The sequence below is a fragment of the Nasonia vitripennis genome, chromosome 1 (assembly GCF_009193385.2).
Source record: "Nasonia vitripennis strain AsymCx chromosome 1, Nvit_psr_1.1, whole genome shotgun sequence".
Taxonomy (NCBI): Eukaryota; Metazoa; Arthropoda; class Insecta; order Hymenoptera; family Pteromalidae; genus Nasonia; species Nasonia vitripennis.
The window spans coordinates 4,221,962-4,240,812 of NC_045757.1; the positions used below are offsets into that span (position 1 = coordinate 4,221,962).

The window sequence follows — 18,851 nt, forward strand, 5'->3', positions numbered from 1 at the left end:
TGACAAGTAGCGAGTAAATCGATTATTGCGTCCGGAGTCACTTATTTAGTTTGACAACAAAAATTCATTCGCAAAATCTTAGAATTATGCATTCTTATTGGAATTGCGGTAGTAATATATAATAAAATGAACATAAAGCGGTATTATACTTACAGAGGAAGAACAATGTTTTCTCAATAAATTTGTCATTATCAAAGAGAAAGTCGCCTTCAAAAGAAGATAACCCAATTGTAATTTAACGATGAAGGACATAATGCATATAAGATAATAAAATAATAAAAGAGAAATGATGTACTTCAGCATTTCCTAAACGCCTAAACTTACGGTCTACAACTGCACAGCTGTAGCACCGGTTGCCTTACGCAGGCGTCAGCTTACCATCTTGTTAGGAAGTAGACAAATCGTGAGATTCAATCAATTTTTTATAGTTTTTTATATTTTCACACAAAAATACAAAGATGTACAGAAAACATATATCATGTTACTTAAACATGACATTGTTTTCTCAAGCTCCCTCGCGCCAGTCAGGGTCATATTTGCAGCTCTTTTTATCATCCTGAAGTTTTTGGTTTTGATTGCAAGCGCAGACTCTCTTCAGCTTCAATCTCGTTCCCCCGACTTGATCATCAAGCACCCCGAAGCAATAAACTTCGTAACCTCCTTTGTTTATGGCACATGGACGATTCTCAGGAATTGGCTGAAGATTGGCGCTATATCCTTTCGCGGCCGAGATCCTCTCTTGCTCATCCTGTCCAGGCTTCGATAGAATTCTCTCGGCGAACTCCCCTGTTTCCTTTAAGATTCTCCAGAGACTGAATCTGCACCAAATAGTAGTAAATTGTAAACCAAAGGATGTAACATGTTCATACAACGGAATACTTACTCATTGTTAACGTATATCCATTGACGATGAACATTGATAGACCTAGGCTCTGAAACTTGATTGATGTTAAATGTGATTAAATCACCACCCTCGATGTTCGCGTGCTGGATCTGTGTTTTATCTTTTTTGAACCAATAAAGTCTCCTCGAACTATAGTCATAACCAAGACTAGATTCATTCACACTGACACCAACGTCGTTAACCTCGAAAGTCTTCAATCCAGAACCATCCGAGTTAATCCTGTAAATCTCAGCTTTCTTACTCAATGTGTCATAGACGCGGATCCACGACCAAAGCACCAGGTTTCTCCGTCTCTTTGAATTTGTGAACGATCCCCTGAGTTTCAAAAGGGCTGAAAACATCTGGACGTCTGACCATGAGGTAGGCCTCATTTCCACTTCTGAATTGCATTCTTAGGTAATAAATCTGATCAGCTACCCAGTCGACGGCCGGATACATCCTGTACTGATTTGTTCTCTCGAGTAACTTTTGCCGACCTTGTTGCTGCGTCCAATGCAGGTTTAACCTCCACATACTAAAGTCGTCGGTAAAGATAAGATAATTCTTGTGCATGTTAGCGTCAAATTCAACTAATTTCTTGTACTGAAGTGAGTTCATGTCCAAATGTAAAGGTACCGTGGCATCGACGAACGACTCCTTTTGATCCAGTACGTTACCCCTTAGGTAGTAACCTCGCACGTACATGAGGTACTCGCTGATCGGCGAACAGGTCTTAGCATCCAAGTTTAACTGTCAACCAACCTCGCACTGGCAAGTGCTTCGCCAATCATTGTTAATGTTGTCAGCTCTGACACATAGCTGCTCGCAACCACCGTTTGCAAACTTGCAGGGATTTTCTATATTATCAGGTGACCACCAGTCGAAGGACTTCAGCTGACGCGGATTGTAATTGTCCTTAAGATTCGATACAGTTGTCGTATTTACACATTTGCCGTTTGGACTGGGGCTTCCTAATGCGCACGACTGGATAGTGTAGACGACCTTTGTGGAATTTCTAGTAGCATAGAATAGTTGATTTTCTAAAATGGCTAAAGAAATTATCGACTATGCGCCTTCGATGACAGCTAATCTATAAATACTTCCAGATTTGAAATAGTTGTGGACAAGAATCTCTTGACCCTGAGAGTAGTACAATAGTCCACTTGAAGGATCCGCTACGAACGCGTCCAACCATTGGCTCGATACGATTACTTCGAGACCTTCGCCATCCATACCAGCTCGAAGAATCTATAAAAATTAATAATTTATTAATCAATGTTTTGCATTTTTGTTTTCCGATTGTCTTGATGAACAATAGAATTTAAAATAATAACTATGAATTATACGGTATCGCAACTAGTGACCTTCTTACCTTATTTGATTGCAAGATGAACAATAGTCCATGTCGAAGATCCAAAGCGATGTCCTTGACCATGTAGAGATCTGATAGAATTATGCCCATGTATTTTCCCTGCAGATCGAAAAGATCGATTTTTCCTGACGTTTCATCGTACACGTAAAGCTTTTTGGTAAAGTCATCCACTGCCAGGGCATTAACCGTCCAATCGTCCCCGGGATACTTAAGATCTGGAAACCTCCTGGACGTGGACCGGATAGAGCTGTAATTTGATGTCGTGCAGTAGTACAGAGTCTCATTTTTGTAATAATCTATAACGGACTATAATCCTCGACGAAAATCAATCCATTTTTCGTCGTAGTAATTCCAAACTCTGATGCCAGTGTCTGTCCTGACGATGAGACCTGCTCTGCCGTCGACCGGCCAGTCACTTGGCTCATTCCGGTCCTTGGTTGTCGTGGTGACGCTAGACTCTGTGGTGGAGAAGTTAGAGTTGTCGTTGGGTTTAAGAAACCAGACACCCAGTCCCACACAGACTCCAACTATCACAGAGATCACGACCGAGTAGATAACAACGGTCGATCTTGTCACAGCCAACTTGGCGACGAGCTGTTACTTGTAGTTGACGCACCGCGTTATCGAGATTCGATTTGCTTGGTACGTGGTAATCTAATCTTGCCTGCTAAAAAAACGCGGAAAAAATTACTATGTACGCATATAGCTACTGTTTACAAGTTATCGATATCGTTCTAACATCATCGTCACGTTCAATCAATCAATCAAACTTTAACGCACTAATTACTTCTAAGCACATTTTTCAATGTTGAAATACGCTACGTTTGCACTAAAAAAAAATATTGAAAAAATTTTGATTTACTTTGTTTATATTTTAATATATCGGATAGGTGTATACATTATACTTTCTTGCCCAATTATACGGCTGCGTGACTCATAATTTCATGATCGAATCTTTGTTTTAGTATATATTTTGTCAGATCTGATGTATTGAATAAATAACAGACGCGATTTATCTGTGATTAAATAAACTCTCGATAAACAGGATTAATTTCCGATTGTATTATTAGTCATCTGTCTGCCGGAACAATATCGTAATAAATTATGCAATAAATCTTACACGGAATATAACTTAACAAGGTAAAATCTTAAATAATCAACGAGCATTTAAAAATGATATCTATGTTTATTTTACAGTTACAAATGTTTTTTACACTAGGACTAGAAATCAATTCACACACTCTTCTTATTTTTGCAGCTCGTTTTGTCTTCATGCAGCTCCTGGTTCTCGTCACAGCCGCAAACTCTCTGAAGCTTTCCCTTCTCCCCAGTAGGCACCCCAAAGCAGTATCCCTGACAGCCTCCTTTCTTGCTAGCGCACGGATGATTGTAGTCGATGGGTTGCACGCTCTCACCGAATGGCTTTATCATCGAGTAATCTCTTTCAGATTCTTCACCCGCCTGATCGAAGACATTCTGCGCGTATTCGCCTGTCTCCTTGTGGAACCGCCAGACGGAATTCCTGAAAGGTAATTTTTTAATTATTTTGTAAAACTTATCAAAAGAATACCGTAAGAATCACTTACACGGAGCTGATGTACATCCATTCCCGATAAATGCTGATGGTCAGAGGATTCTTTAATCGAGAGATATCGATGATTCTCAATAGCGTAGCAGACCACGTCGCGAATTGCACCTGAGTTCTATCTGCGTTGAACCAGTAGAGGTTTCTCGCCTCACTATCGAATGCCAAACCAAACTCGCTGACGCTGAAACCATTTTCTTCAACCACGAATGGGATGAGTCCCGTACCATCCGTGTTGATTCTGTAAATCGCAGCGTCGTTGCTCGCCTCGAATACAGTAAAGTAGATGAGACCTAGGTTCAAGCTAAGAGCCATAGCTCGAGGTTGCCGATTTTCCGGGATCTCGTAGATGACCTTCTGACCTTTGAAATCTTGGGAATAATCGGTACGTCGAACCATCAGGTAGCTCGGACTGTCACCATTGACGCGTCTTCTCAAATAATAAAGTTGATCGTTCAGCCAGTCGATGGTCGGATAAAGCATATGGAATTTAAAATTTTCCTCCAATAGATTCAATCGTTGCTCACCATCCGCGAGTCGGAGATTCAATCGCCATAGATCCGAAACGTCAGCGTAAACAGCGTAGCCTTTGCGCGCGTTGAAATCAAAGGGGACTGGATGCAAAGAGTTCAGCATCAGTCGCATTGGCTCGATGACGTCGATGAACGACTTCTTGTCCAAGTCGAGAATACGACCTTTCAGATAGTAGCCTCTCACGTACATAAGGTATACCTCGACGGGCGAGCAGGTTTTCTTGTCCGAGTTCAACTGCCAGCCTATCTGGCACTGGCAGCTGATGGCTTTGTCGGTGCTGAATGGATCGGATCTGACACAAAGCTGTTCGCAGCCACCGTTCATTTGTTGGCAAGGATTGTTCAACTGGAGATCAAACATGTCGAAGGCTTTGAGCTGGCGCGAGTCTTGAGGAAGGTTCCAATTTCGCGGATTCAAGCACTTGCCCGTCGGTGTTGGACTACCCAGTTCGCAGGAATTGAGCTCGATAACTGACTTCTCTTTGTTCCTACTTAAGTGGTACAGACTTGATCTCGTAACTGCCAAACCGAACACGGATGAGGCTGCGTCGATTTTTGCAACTTCGTAAGTTTTGTGCGTTGATAAGTAATCGTGCGCCATGATCACGTTGCTCTTGGAGTAGTACAACAACGTGTGATGGAAGTCTAGTGCAAATGCTTCGATATTGGTGTCTTGTACTATTTCTCTCAGATCAACGCCATCCATGCCAGCACTAAGAATCTGAAATAGATTCACTTGTTCAGCACTTCATGGGTAAATCATTTCATAGGCAAACTTACCTTGGAAGACTGCAAAATAAATAGGCGTCCTTTCCGAAAGTCAAGTAAGATGTCCTTGACGTAATAGAGCTCCGAAAGAACTATACACATGTACTTTCCCTGCAGGTCGTACAGTTCGATCTTGCTCGCTTGAGCGTCGTACACGTATAGCTTCTCGGTAATGAAATCAACTGCCAAGGCAGTCACGTACCAAAACTCTCCGGGATACTTAAGACTAGGGTATCCTCCCGAAGTGGCGCGTATGGGTTCATTACCACCGAAAGCTGCGTAGTACAGTGTCTTATTCTTGTAGAAGTCAACGTAGGCCACGGACTTGGACAACAGCTGTATCGAGTTTTCTGAACCGAAACTGTGGGCCTGGACATCATTAATTGTTCTGACAATGAGTCCTGCGTCGAATTCCACTGGCCATGAAGGTCTGGTAGGTTCCGTTGTAGTGACGCTGCTCTCGGTGGTATTTCCAGATTCGTTTTTGCTTGGCTTCAATAACCAAACGGCTAGACCTGCACCTGCACCGACCAACAGGCAGGTAACGAGGGTGGAGACGACGCAAGTCGTCCTGGACACAGCCATTTCGGCCGAAAAATTTGTCCACTAACTTTTCTTGCGCGTATGTACGAGGCTCGTGGCGTACTGCGACAGATACGGATCGAAGCGACGACTCCGCTGGACTGAGATTAGCTTTACTAATCTTTCGTGATTCATCGATAACGGGGATATTCTTCGGTGTATACTTTTTTTCTTTTTCTACACCTGGCGCGTTGGTTTAATTTATTTATGCGATTTCATACTTATCTGATACGTGGGTTGGCGTAGATTTTTGTTTTGTGACGCGGCTAGTAATCAACGACGAACTGTTACATAGTAAGAAAAAAAACTAGACTGATTCGTGTTATCGATAACTGCGAACTGCAGCAATAATAGCTGCTCGTAAACTGGGGAAAATGCTTCTGAGTTTCATTCCGATGGATAACATATTGTTTGAAAATGAGATAAAATAGATTATTTCGGGTGATACGTCTTTTGAATAATTTTGAATTATTATAAGACACTCACAGCTAATCTAAATGTTAAAATGTGTAAAATCAAAAAAATTTTAAAGGCACAACTTCCTTGTAATCTACCTTGCCGAGTTATCTTTACGACGAGTACCTAAAAACGCCAGTACTTGAAAATAGACCACCATGCCGAAAAATGACGTAAAATCTCTTAAAAGCATTCGTGCTATTTTTCATAATTCAACATCCTTCATACACCGGTGTAACCAACAACCAAAGCGTAAGCATTAGTATACACACAAATTATATTGATATTTTTAAAAACAAAACTCTAACCTGCCATCAATCCACCCACAACACATCCTCTCTGCGATGACAGCACTCGGAACTATCTAATCTACACCACACACCGCCTTACCCTCCACGTTCTTCCCGCACTCTACCACACCGACCACCGGTTACCCAACCGCTAGATGTCTCTACCCGTCTCTCCCGCGAGTCGACGCTCGCTGCTGATTGGCCGATTCAAACTGAATGGGCTCGCGCGTACAACCGCCACCCCTCTCCCCTGTTTCTCAGGCTTTTACAACAGTCCGCGGCAACTCGCAGCCGGCCGGCAGCACTCCGCGCACGACCGTCGTGCCGTACGTGCGCGCGCGTGTACGAATCTCTTTCTTTTCCTCCATATAGCCGCAACCGCTCGCGCGAATGTATACAAGCCGAAGGAAATCTCGATGGTCGCTCGGCGCGGCTGCGACAGTATGACATGTGTGACGTGCGCGCGTGATCGATTCCTCGACAATACTATATACCACCATCAATATGCTGCGGCAACCAACGACTCGCGCCCTGGGAATCCCCGGGGTATGTGTGAGAGCCGATTGACTGGAGCCTGCTAAAAGGCGCGCCAAGCTGGTCAACTAGACTCTCGCCGCAGAGTCAGCAGCAGCAGCAACATGCCGTTCGTCACGAGGAAGGTGGAACCGCGCTTCCTGAGCCGGGGCCACGTGCCGAGCGGTTCGCGCGACTGGCCCGTCGGCGCTGAGCTCGAGGCAGTGGCCAACGGCGCGCTAACGGCTTCGCTAAAGCAGCTGGCCTCGCTGCTCGTCGTCGCCGAGGACATCTTCGCCGAGCTCACCGCCGAGCTCGCCGGCATCGCCGAGAGGAGCGGCAAGCTCAGGGCCAGGATCGACCGGGTCGAGGAGCGACTCGCCGAGCAGGACCCCAAGAAGATACCAGTCCGTAAGTGGGATTTTCATTTCGAAGCGATGATTCTCGCTAATCGTCACCTGCGGCTTGAAATTTCACACCGCGCGCTTCGATTATCAGCGCCGTCTGCGCCTTTTATCGCGGCTATTATCTCCCCCGTCGTCGTCGGCTCTCTTATCTCCAACAGGTGAAAAAGCACGACTTTTGAATTTTTTCTCTCTCCCTCTCGTGTATTTGCAGCGGGAAAATATTTGAGAGTGACGCAGCCTTTTAAAGTCCGACTCGGCCCTTCCGTCTTCTCTCGGCGAGTTTTCTTTTTCCAGACGAAGCGCGTATGCGTGTAAATATGCGAGAGAGCGTAGGACGACGAAAGTGCAGAGCAAACGTGCCGAGAGCCCGCCGAGAAAAGAAAGAAGGAGATATTACGCTCGTTTTGATCTATTCTCGGAGCTCCGTCTCTCTCTCTCTCTTATTTTTGCTTAAACATTGAGTTATTAGACGCGCGAGGGTGGAGGTTCGCGCTGCGCACACATACACCAACTGCTTTTTCCCTTTTTCCCCTTGGGGCTGCAATAATTGAAAGTTACGCGAGGGAATTTTAAAATGATGATTAACGAGTCTTTTAAATCGTGTTGCATATAACACCGAACGTAATTTTCGTAAATTCTCAGCGCCGCGTCGAAGATATTCTTCCGCGAGTGTGAGTATGTACCGCTGGAGCTAATGAACGGTACACACGGCATCATAAGGATGTTCGCTCTCGCGCGGGAGTATATACCCGCCGAAAAAACGTCGGCCCGAGGCGTTTACCTGACGCGCGAGCCGTGGGAAACCGGAGGAGAGGGAGAACGAGCTGCAGCAGAGGCTTAATCCTGTGTATACCTACATAAGGAGGCCCCTTGTGTTCACCTGGGGGTCGCGCCTCTCTTTCGCTCTTTCTCTCGCTTCTACTTTATTTTCATTTCTCAGTGCGAGGATCGGTTTTGTCGTTCGATAACACCGCAAAAAGGAAAAAAAACTCGTTCGAAAGAGAGCCGTCTTAAAAAACAACTAGCGCTAATTAAGCCGGGGCCGAAAAAAAGACGTCAAGCGAGGAAAGAAGAAGAAGAAGCGGCCGGCATACACGCTTGAGTTTTTGCGCCATACGAGCAACGGTATACCAATATAACGCTCGCGTGCGCTTCGGACTTCCGTAGCGCGGCGCGAGTCTCGGATCGGCAATTAACGTACGTCGTTCCGCTCCTTGGACGACTTATTTTCCGCGATTGGCCAACGGACGAAATACGAGATTCGAATAAATGTCTTGTAGTCTCGGGTGTACTTTTACAGTATAATAAAGCCAGGCGTTTGTACAGATGTTAAAATTCCGCGAAACAGTCGTTCCTTTCGAAACATCGCAGCACGTAGTATAGCCGCGTCGTCGCCTTGGCCGCTTCCTCTCTTTGCATTTCTGCAGTTGTTCTTTGAAGCCTGCGGAGCTATAATACACACGACTATGAGTCGTTGATTTTTCTCCGCGGCTTTGGCTGCATTGTGCTAGCGTAAAAAGTCGAACGAAGAGAACGCCGAGGAAGGAAGGAAGCGAGAGAAGTTATTCTTTTTTTTTCTCTCGCTCTGCCGAAGGATTCATTAGCATATCGCGACGATAGGTTCGTTTCTACTAATTTATTCCTGCATTTTATCGCCGTTTTTATCGCCGTATCCTTGACACGAACGTCCGAAGTTACGAAGCATAAAAGAGGGACAAAAAAATGTTCGTTGCGTAAGATCCGCAGGCACTTTGTCATATAACGATCTAAGCGTCTCACTTCAAAGCGCATCGATACTCGTCAAAAATTCCATCCGAACACGAGTGTAAGAGAAGAATCGAAGAAATTCGCCGCCGAAGACGCGCGCAACACTGCACAACAGCCCGAAGATCGTAAAAAGAAAACGCAAGAGGCTACTACTGCACACACGCGGAGAGCCGGGTAAAACTATATCTCTACTAAGGCTTCCATCGGCAAACAGCTGAGGCTTCTCTCTCTCTCTCTCTCTCTCTCTCTCTCTCGAACCTCGGAATTCTATCCCAGGGGTGTCCAGTTCGATCTCTCTTTCTCTCTCTTTTTTCTCTCTCGCTCGTTTTCCAGCCCTACGGGACAGCTGACTCAGGTAGCAGCACACTACGTCCCCGGGGATTTCGAGGGAGGGAGAATAGTAGTCTTGAGGTCTTCTTCCCCCGTGTGTGTGTGTGTGTGTGTACGCGAGTCGCGCTACTGCAGTCGAGGCGCACACCGGACGCGAAAAAGGGAGAGAAGCGCTGCACCTTTTCCTTCGCGGAAGGTAGGAGGCCTTTAAACGGCACATCGTTCGATCTGTTTTTTGCTCCGACGATCCGTTGCGAATATGTTTTTCTTCGACGAATTTTCAAACTTTGCCGCTCGACCGCAACTTTGCCTCGAATTAGCACACTTCGCGCGCTCTAAAAATCCAATTAGCTCGTGTGACGTCCGACACTACACGTCCGAGAGAAAAACCACGCGCGAGCGAAAGAAAAAGAATCTCGGGAAGCCGCGAACGCACTGCAGGCTTTTCTCTCCTACGTATACGCGAGCCAAGCGTGCGTATAACGCGGAGACTGGTAACCCAAGACAGCCACGAGGAGAGAGAGAGAGAGAGAGAGAAAAAGGACGACGAAAATCTCCCGCGAACGGTCGACCGGTCGATCGGCATATATGGTCGCTTCGATTCCCGCGCGCGCGAGCGCGAAAGAGAAAGTCGCGCACCCGCAGAAAACGAAAAAGAAGGAACTGCGAGGAGCGTTACGAAATTCGTGTGAAAAACCAGGCGCCCGCATCCTCCCTCGTCGTATAGTTTCTTGTTGTTCGCTTTTGTTTCGTCCTTCAACGCGAATACGTGCTCGATGATTTACAACGTGTGGATACGAGTTGATTGTTTAATTTAACGCTATATACAGATAACCGGGTCAGATACCGATCTCGGTGAGTAGGACGACACTTTTTGGGGCCGATCGCCGGTTTGTTTGTTTTGTGAAAGTCACCTCTCGCCGAAAACGTAAACATTCCGGCGATCGACGTCAATATTACGATCTGCACAATATAACGCGAAGCGAACAAGCGATTTTTATTTCTCCTTCGAAATTTTTACTCCAATCGAGCGACGAGCGCCGATTGGCTCGTACGTAGTCAGCAGATTTTCGTCTGCTCGTAAAAACGTTCCTCCGCAGCGAGAGACGAGTTCTCTTCGATTACTGCTGCTGCAGTCCGTGACGCTATGCGGGACAATTGCAGCAGCCGAGCGACTCGACTCTCACGACGCTCGGCGTCTTTTTTCTCCTTCGAAGTTAGCAACGCCCCGAGCCTGCAGTAGTGTGTATAGTAGAGAGACTATAACGGCCGAGATGGAGAGTGCCCGCGAGGAGAAAGCGCGAATCTCAGCCGCCGGTGACCGCGAAAAATGCCGATTTTATACGCGGTTTACGTCTTTTTTTATCGAGGTTATAGCTTCTATTCATTAAGCGCATTTTTCTCGAGAAATAATATACATCAAACATAACCTCGAAAAGAAGCCGTACAAACTTAATTACCGGATCTTCCGGTCCCGATAGCCATTGGATTCCGCAGATCATTGATTTCAAAAGCGAGTCCGATCGGCTGCTCTCCTTTTGCTCGTCTTCGCGCGCCGCGGCAGGTATATAACGCTGGAATCCGGCGCGAGAGGTTAATTGGTGCGCGGGGGGACGAGCTTCAGTCGAGCGCGACGATCGAACAAAACGGATCGACGCGCCGTTTTCCGCTTGTAGCCTAAGTGCTTCTCCATCCGTTGAGATAACAGTCGCGCTTTTCTTCTCGGTGAGATAGCTGGAGGGGAAAAATGAGGTGGACGAACCGTTTTTTTTTCGCTGGATTTATGGCGCTGATCAGAATTTAATTCGCGGAACAAAAGCGCGACTGAATTACGCCGGTTAATTTCATTAAACCGCTTTGTTCGTCCGCGTGTAATATATGAGTTTCGCGAAACAATTCCTCTACCGTTTCCGATATGCATTTCAATATTTAATCATCGAATTCCCGCGCATGGAATACCGATGGCGAATTTTCACGTTCGCCGAGAGTAAAAATATCGAGTATTACAGATACAACTTTCCTCGAATTTAAATCCCGACCACGAAGCTGCTGTAGTCTCGAAATAATTCAAACAATCCTCAAAGCGACTCGCTCGCGTCACGTTCGACTTTTTCCCTCTCGAGGAAGTGCTTCTACACACGCGTCGATTCTCGCGTGAAATTGGTACACTTATACGTATACGCACGCGGAGGAGGAAACCGCAGCGACATATGTCGCCATATGCCGCTCGCTATTCTACCCCTGAAAAGTTGGTCTTCTTTCGCATAATTTTGCTCTCGCGCGAGTTTATTTTTTATTTTTCTCTCCGACTTCCGACGTCGTCGCGCAGCGCCGAGAGCTCAATAAACGCGATAAGTTTTTTTTTACAGTTGCGAGATAAGCTCGGCTGTAAAAAATTAATTTCTCGACTCGCGATCGTACTATATATGTATACATATACCCTTCGATAACAATAAAGCGAAAATCGCGCCGTAAAAGAAGCGAGGGCAATTACCCGAGTGTAGCTGTGGTATTATTACATATTGCACGTACGGACGATTAAGACCTTGGTACGTCATTGCTTAGCTCTTTTTTTACGGGATCACGAGCGTTTAATAAGCTATGGAATTTTTCTCGAGAACGTAAGCTCCGAGAGAAGAGTCGCGCAATTAATGCTCTCGTTCTCTCTTCGAAAGCGCTTTCGCGGATAAATATTCATGGCGAGTACTTACTCTCGAGGTCTTCTTCTTCTTTTTCGAATAACCCGGCTACTGTTGCGCGTAAGCGTCGATCGATTTGTTTTCGTTCGAAATTGCGCGCCGGCGGGAAATTTAAATTTCGCAAGCCATGACGTAAACCACAAATTATCTTCGTCAAAAGCCACGAGCGAAGAAGCGGCGCATAATGGCATCGGAGTCTCCCCCACAGCTTCCGGCGATCGACTTAACAAAACCCATATAATGTACATGTATAGATATACAGAGTCCCACTTTGCAGTCGCATCCGCATAGAGTATAAGAGCGGCGCGGAACGAGGTCAAAGACGCACAAAGCTCGCGTGTGTGTACGAGTCGTCTCGCCTTTGATCATGGAAATGATGCGCGAGGAAATTGAAAAAGAAAACTCGACTAACGACTGCGTTGCTTTTTTTTCCTCGGATTCTAACGTCGAAATTTGTTTCTTTATCGCAAAGAAAAAAAATCGCTACACGCGGTAGAGGAAGTTTTTGAAAAAGTTATACGAAATATCTCCTCTCACAATGGAGAGAGAGAGAGAGAGAGAGAGAGAGAGAGAGAGAGAACGACTCGCTTTGTCCGCCTTATTCCTTGGCTATGCTTTTCGTCGGCGGATGAAATAGGTGTACGAAAAATACGAGAGCACTGGATGAGTTTTTCTCGGATATGGAACGTCTCTATATGCTTTTCCTTTTTTTTCATGGCATCAACTCTCGACGCCCGAAGGAAAAATTGATGACGTACGCGGAGAGAAAGGAAAAAGAAAATTTCTGGTTAAGAGGATTCATATATTTTCCCCCATGAACGCGGTGAAATTATCGATATTTTATACGTTACATACCGGTGTATAAAATCCTTTTACGAATTGAAACTAAACACGCGAATAAACCCGATACACACTCACACACACACACACACGGCTATAGGAGGCGGTTTGACGACCTGCAGAGCCCTCGAGCAATGGTAAGATCGTAGAAAGAAAAGTCTCCGGTGCGTCGGTTAATTAATTCGATCTGCCGTACGGCAAACGTTGAAATAATTAAAAAGCTCAATCTCCGAGCGCGATAAAACGGGTTTTTCCAATGCAGCTACATACACGTTCTTACAACTATCGGCAGTCGATATGATAGCCGCGCGCTAATAATAATCGCTACAAAATTAACCGCCAGCTCTCTTCTCGAGTGCGTTTATCATCCCGTGTGAGCTAGCCGATAGCATCGGGGCGAATTCCTCGCGGTAAGTGGGTCGAGAACGAAAAAAATACGCGCGTAGCTCCTTTCTATTTTTCTCCTCCAAGGCTACTACGCACGCATCGGCCGAAAATTCATTACTCGAGGTATAATACTACAAAGGCTCGTAAAATCGTTTCTCTAATTAACTCGAGGAATATAAAAGAGGCGACGCCTGCGCGCAGGAAGAAGCCGATGATTCTATTAAAACGTCGTCGAGGCGTCGACGCCGACACGAATTTATGCCGCGTCCGTATAATAATACCAGAGGCCGCTGCTGGCGGGACGTTTGTTTTTTCCCGAGAAGCCGATGACTCGCGCGCGTATAAGTAAGCTTTTCTCGCGTAAATCTAATCGCTCGACTCTCGTTTGTTTCTTTGGACGACGGCTTTTTTTGAGATAGGGCACGACACGCTACGTTTTATCATCGGGATAAATTTTCTCGGTGATTTATTCCGGGTTCGCGAGAGATCAAAGGATGTCACGTATGCTGGGCTTGACGTTTAATTACGAGAATTTGCTTGTTTCTTTGGCGAGGCGATTAATACTGCAACTATCTGATAGAGATAGCGGTGTGTATTAACAAAAATCGTCTTGGAGCATAAAAATACGCAAGCTAGACAACGACTGTACAAATCGGAAGCGCTCGAGACTCTCCTCTCTAGTCCCATCGTATACAAGAGAAGCGCACGTGGCGGCACCTCGGCCCCGTCTAAAATTAAACGGAGCTCGCTTGAGAAGGAAGGAAGCGAGAGAAAGAGGAGTCCTTTGTGCTACTATAGTTCGGTATACACATACGCGTTTCCTTCGAGCTTTCCACATGCGTTTTTCCGGGGGCTCTCCTATACTGTACTCCCCTCTCGGCCATAAACCACAGTCTGTCGCTCTGATGCGTGGCGCGTGCCTCGATTTATTTTCGGAGCGCGCCTCTCTCTCTCTCTCTCTCTCTCTCTACGCGGCTTATTTTATCCCACTTTTGGACTTGCTTCCGAGTATACGAGCGCAGTAGTTGCGTTTTCAGCTATTTCAATTTAAGATCGAGCGAACCGCGAATTCGGAGCCGATTCCATAGCAGAAATCGTCGCGCATTGTGTCTGTTTTTTTTTCGCGTCGTTTGCTACGTCTCGGCGGCAACGTTTAACCGCGCGTGAACGTGCCGGCTCACAAAGGACGAAAGAAAAGCCGAAGCGCGCGCTCGCGTAAAAGCAAATGAAAGAACGGAGCGCCGCCGTCGACGCTCGCATTATGCTTATTATTTTCCTCCTCCTACTCCTTAGCTCTCTTTGTTATTATTTCGAGAGCTTTTATGACCAAAGCGGAATTTATGCGCGCGCGTGCATAATTCACGCATTGTATAGTTGGCTGCTTTTGAAAAGTTAATTTTGTCCTCGTTTCTTCACTTCTTACACTTCTCGAATAAGATACGCGTTAGCGCGAATCTCGGCGCTCCTAACCTCAAAAACGAATGAAAAATAAAACATTCGAATTCGTAAAGCCGCTTTGCGCGCGGCGGAGAGAGTGTTGGCTCGAGTTGCGGGGCTCCAGCTGGCAGCCGGAAGTTCGCCGAGCGAGAAAATAAAGGAAGAGAGCGTCAGCGGGGTGCAAGAGAGAGATAGAGAGAGAGACCATAACCTCTTTTTTTCGGGGGGTCGCGCGCGGCCTTTATTGCGCTTCACCTGAGCCTTTATGAAAAGAAAGACTTATCTCGGAAACTGCGGACACGTTTTGATAAAACTCGTTAATTCAACGCCCCGCAAAGTACCATTCAGACTCTCTGGCTCCGCCAGACACACTTAGTTTCGCAACTTCTCGACAGTCGGACTTGATAGCGAGCGATGCTGCTGAAACTTTCTCGCACTATAGCGAGAATACGTGTGTGTGTGTGTGTGTGTATTAACGACTCGACCGGCAAAGCGAGAGAAGAGAAGTTAGGCACCTTTTCGGCATTTTTCGGCGCGCTGGGGGTTTGGGAAAGTCCGAAAACGGCCTCGGGAAAGCGTTTTTGGATGCTCACTGCGGAATGATTGATTTTGCACGCGCTGCGGGTGCCGTCGCTGCTTCGGGACACCCTAACTTTTCTCCTAACGCTCTTCTGATGATCTTTCGAGACTTTGGCAATGCGCGAGGAGAATATTAGTACGATTGAAGATCTAGTAAAAACAAAACGTCGAGATGTTTTTCGTCGAAAGATTTTTTCCAGATTCCAGGAAAAGCTCTCTCTCTCTCTCAAATCCCTGGGCCACTCGAGCCTCGAGAGCTTCTTAGATTCTCCGCAGGCTCCATCCGCGTGTCCGTCCGTCTATTTTCCAAGCTCTCGATTATTCTCCATTTATCTCCCGAGCGATATCGGAGAGATAAGCCTGCGGGATAATGAATTTTTCCACATCCCCCTTCCCCTCTCAAGCGCAGTTTTTATAATAGCGTCTACCGAAACTTTTTAATTAACCAATCAAGCCGAGGAAAAAAGGCCGGAATAACGAGTCGAAAATACGAGGAACGAAAGAAAAAAGAAAACCAGCCGCCGTGCGATATTCCCGCGCGCAGGACCTCGCTCGTAAATTAGTCGCGCGCGCGCAGGGCCTCTAAGAGGACAAAAAGGACAAAATTTGTCGAGCCGCCGCGCCGCGGGTGAGCGCGCAGGGAAAACAGGTCCGAAATCTCAATTGCTTTCTGGAACTCGTCGTCGACTTCGTCTCCTCTTACACAAATTCTCGCACACACAGAGAGATAGAGAGAGAGAGAGAGAGAGAGAGAGAGAGAGAGAGTCGGGTGTGTTTTCTGCGGCTCTTAATTTTTGGCCGGCGTTCGCAGGTTGATGCGGAATGTATAATTTTACAAAGCGATAAATCTGCTTTACTGGCCTTTCGTCAAAGAAAAGACTTGTGCCGCGGCTGTACAAAGCCGTTCATTCATTAAAACGAGATGTAAGCACGCGCGCGCGTCAAGCATTGAATGACTTCGGGGAAATTTTGTCAGAGCGAGAGCCTGTTAAAAAAAGAGAGGACGAGGACACGCGAGTTTATATGGCTCTCTCGATTGCATTATATTAAATTTAACGAGGTATACGCTGAGATCGAGAGAGGAGTAATAATACACGGGTTAACGAGGACTTTGAGGTTATGTAAGCTAGGACTAAATCGTTATTCCCGATAAAAACTTGAAAAAGGGGAAAGATGTACAGTACGCGTTCACACATATCTCGAAATAGCCTTCCCGATTTAGAGGCAGAAAGCGACAAAAAGATTATCGGTGCGACCATAACCTCAAAACTTTCCCGCGAAGCACTTAAATCCCCAAAGTCAGCCATTAACCGAAGGTAGAACGAGCACAAAGGCTGTGTTGCAAGCGAAAGAAAAGGGTTACAGTCGCGCTCGCATCAGAGTCGAAAAGCCCGGGAGTTATGGGGCAGCAGCGACAGCAACAGCAGCAGCAGTGGCGGCCTTTGATCTACCCTTGATTTATGGTCCGTCCCTGTGCTCTCGGCTCGAAGCCGGGCACAAATCATCGTCGCTCATTGTTCGGCTCGACGCCGGGGAAATTTGCATTTCCTCTCGCGCTTGCGAGCGCAAAGTGGAACGGAAGTGACTATTCGCGAATTTCATCTTTGACGCCTCTCCCGAGAGAGAGAAAGCTCTTATATGTGTACAGTCGGTGTGTTTGGGGGGCGTTTCGTTGGTGGTGAGAATAGAATTGATAGACAATGGGAGGGAGGATCGAGAAGGATTATTTTGAAAATCTTGATTGAATTAAAATTGACTTGAAATATGGCATTCGCGAAGAGGAACGACGTTTTGGTTATCGCAACGAGCATTAACTGATAATTTGCGAATTCGTTATACGGAGTCATAGTTATTCATGACGTATTAAAACGCAGACACGCATTGATTGTTGCAGTCAATCAACGGTTATAATACAAGCACTGTATCACACAAAATTCAAATTAAAATCTCCCGCCAAAAAAACTCACCACTTTCTCACAGCTTTCCGTGAAACTTTCACCCTTCGCCCCAAAAAAAACACATCACCCACACACGCGACCCCCATACCTATCCGCACCGCGTGAGCCAAATGTCCTGCTCTCAAGAATTTCCCCGACAAAACGTCCGTCCGTCCGCAGAGCTGCAGCCGCCTCTAATGAAAACCTCGCGCGCGCCCGGTGCCCGCAGTCAACAACGGCTTCGTCGAGTGAAGAGCGAGCGCAGGTGCGGTGCCGGCGCCGGCTGTCCCTCGATAACAATTTTCGTGCTCGCGCCAATTACGCCTGCGGGCTTCCTCTCTCTCTCTAGATGCACACCTCTATACCTATATATATAGACGTATGCTTATAGCACGTTGTACGTATATGCTCACTCGTCACCTGCGGGCTGTTGCTTAAACACACGTGTACTGCTGTAGATATGGATATGTGCATTTGTGTTTGTGTGTGGGTTAGTTCGTTCGCGTCGACTGTTTGCGTACGGTGTGAATGAGCCCCGAGTGTTTTCGGGGGGTAGCGTGTTTACGCCGTTGATGAATAAACGATCGCCGGGGAGGATCTTTGGGAATGTTTTCGTAGAGAGCGATGTTTTAATTTAGACCGAAATATCGAGCATCGCGTAATTCTTAAAAAATCTAATTTTCCCTTTTCTCGTTTTCTGTTGCAGGTACGTATCCAGTTCTCGCATTTGCATTCCATGGGCATCCCGTTGGTCGGTAACATTGCCGCGGAGAAATCCCATGCATAACTCGTCGTAGTAAACACGCGTTGTTCGATTTCGATTATAAATTTCCCGCGCAGCGAATTCGCGCGGACATAGGATATCGGCTAATGGAAAACGAAGCCAATTTCACACGGGAGAGCTAATTTTGCCGGCGCGTCGTTGCAGCAGCAGAAAAAAGAAACACTGCGCGGTGCAATGAATCAGCGGTGCCGCAGAGTGGCTATACAGTCTAAAGAATAATCGGCAAACAAAAGCTGCAGCAGACGCGCAAAAAGCGAATTAAAAGCGCTGCGAGCGGACGGTGCGGAGTCAAAAGAGCAGCTACAGCGGTGTGGCTTTGAAAAATTCAGCGACAACTCGCTGTGGATATCTCCCCATCGGCAAGTCGCGTGTTTTCGCAAAAAATATACTGTGCGCTCGGCTCTTTCCTTTTTCCGCGGCGGCCCCCTTTTCTTCGCTCGCAGCAGCGCCGGCGGAGGCATTGTTCGCTCGGTCGACGTGTATAGTGGAGTAGTCTTTTTCTCTCTCCTGCTTTTCTCCTCTCGTTTGCTCTGATGCGACGGGGCATTTTTCCTCTACCCCCTTGATCGAATCGAACTTTCGGCGATGAGGCGGAAGGGCTGCTCGAGAGGATTTTTCGTTAGAACGATGCCGCCGGTAATTTTCTTTATCGACTAATTTATCCGAACTGAACGTATGCTTTTTAATCTGCGAATTAGAAAA

General features: G+C 46.5%; 3 protein-coding genes across 3 annotated transcripts in view; 1 reads left to right on the forward strand and 2 right to left on the reverse strand.

The window, feature by feature from the left end:
• Nucleotides 1-270: 270 nt before the first annotated feature.
• On the reverse strand, nucleotides 271-3,085 carry LOC103317338 (low-density lipoprotein receptor-related protein 2-like). Its single transcript, XM_031921902.1, has 3 exons — nucleotides 2,256-3,085; nucleotides 884-2,131; nucleotides 271-818 (listed from the first exon to the last, which is right to left on the reverse strand). The coding sequence occupies exons 2-3, from the start codon at nucleotides 1,273-1,275 to the stop codon at nucleotides 506-508; spliced, it is 705 nt and encodes a 234-aa protein (XP_031777762.1). The 5' UTR covers nucleotides 1,276-2,131; nucleotides 2,256-3,085; the 3' UTR covers nucleotides 271-505.
• Nucleotides 3,086-3,421: 336 nt separating this feature from the next.
• On the reverse strand, nucleotides 3,422-5,821 carry LOC100116980 (low-density lipoprotein receptor-related protein 6-like). The gene is made up of 3 exons (XM_001601289.6): nucleotides 5,154-5,821; nucleotides 3,842-5,094; nucleotides 3,422-3,777 (listed from the first exon to the last, which is right to left on the reverse strand). Exons 1-3 carry the CDS (start codon nucleotides 5,724-5,726, stop codon nucleotides 3,489-3,491), a joined length of 2,115 nt encoding a protein of 704 aa, XP_001601339.2. The 5' UTR covers nucleotides 5,727-5,821; the 3' UTR covers nucleotides 3,422-3,488.
• A 943-nt stretch (nucleotides 5,822-6,764) lies between these two features.
• LOC100117012 overlaps nucleotides 6,765-18,851 on the forward strand; it is a 73,156-nt gene continuing 61,069 nt past the window's right edge. Inside the window, exon 1 of the mRNA XM_008214673.3 lies at nucleotides 6,765-7,393. Coding sequence (XP_008212895.1) covers nucleotides 7,108-7,393 — 286 coding nt within the window. The 5' untranslated portion in view covers nucleotides 6,765-7,107. The remainder of the gene's footprint in view (nucleotides 7,394-18,851) is intronic.

Bases quoted from the DNA above. Each gene is read 5' to 3' on its own strand.
- LOC103317338 (XM_031921902.1), bottom strand. From the start codon at position 1,275: ATGAGGCCTACCTCATGGTCAGACGTCCAGATGTTTTCAGCCCTTTTG. The intron at 819-883 runs GTAAGTATTCCG...TATTTGGTGCAG, and splicing joins TGGATATACGTTAACAATGA to ATTCAGTCTCTGGAGAATCT.
- LOC100116980 (XM_001601289.6), bottom strand. From the start codon at position 5,726: ATGGCTGTGTCCAGGACGACTTGCGTCGTCTCCACCCTCGTTACCTGC. The intron at 5,095-5,153 runs GTAAGTTTGCCT...AATCTATTTCAG, and splicing joins TTATTTTGCAGTCTTCCAAG to ATTCTTAGTGCTGGCATGGA. The intron at 3,778-3,841 runs GTAAGTGATTCT...ATTACCTTTCAG, and splicing joins TGGATGTACATCAGCTCCGT to GAATTCCGTCTGGCGGTTCC.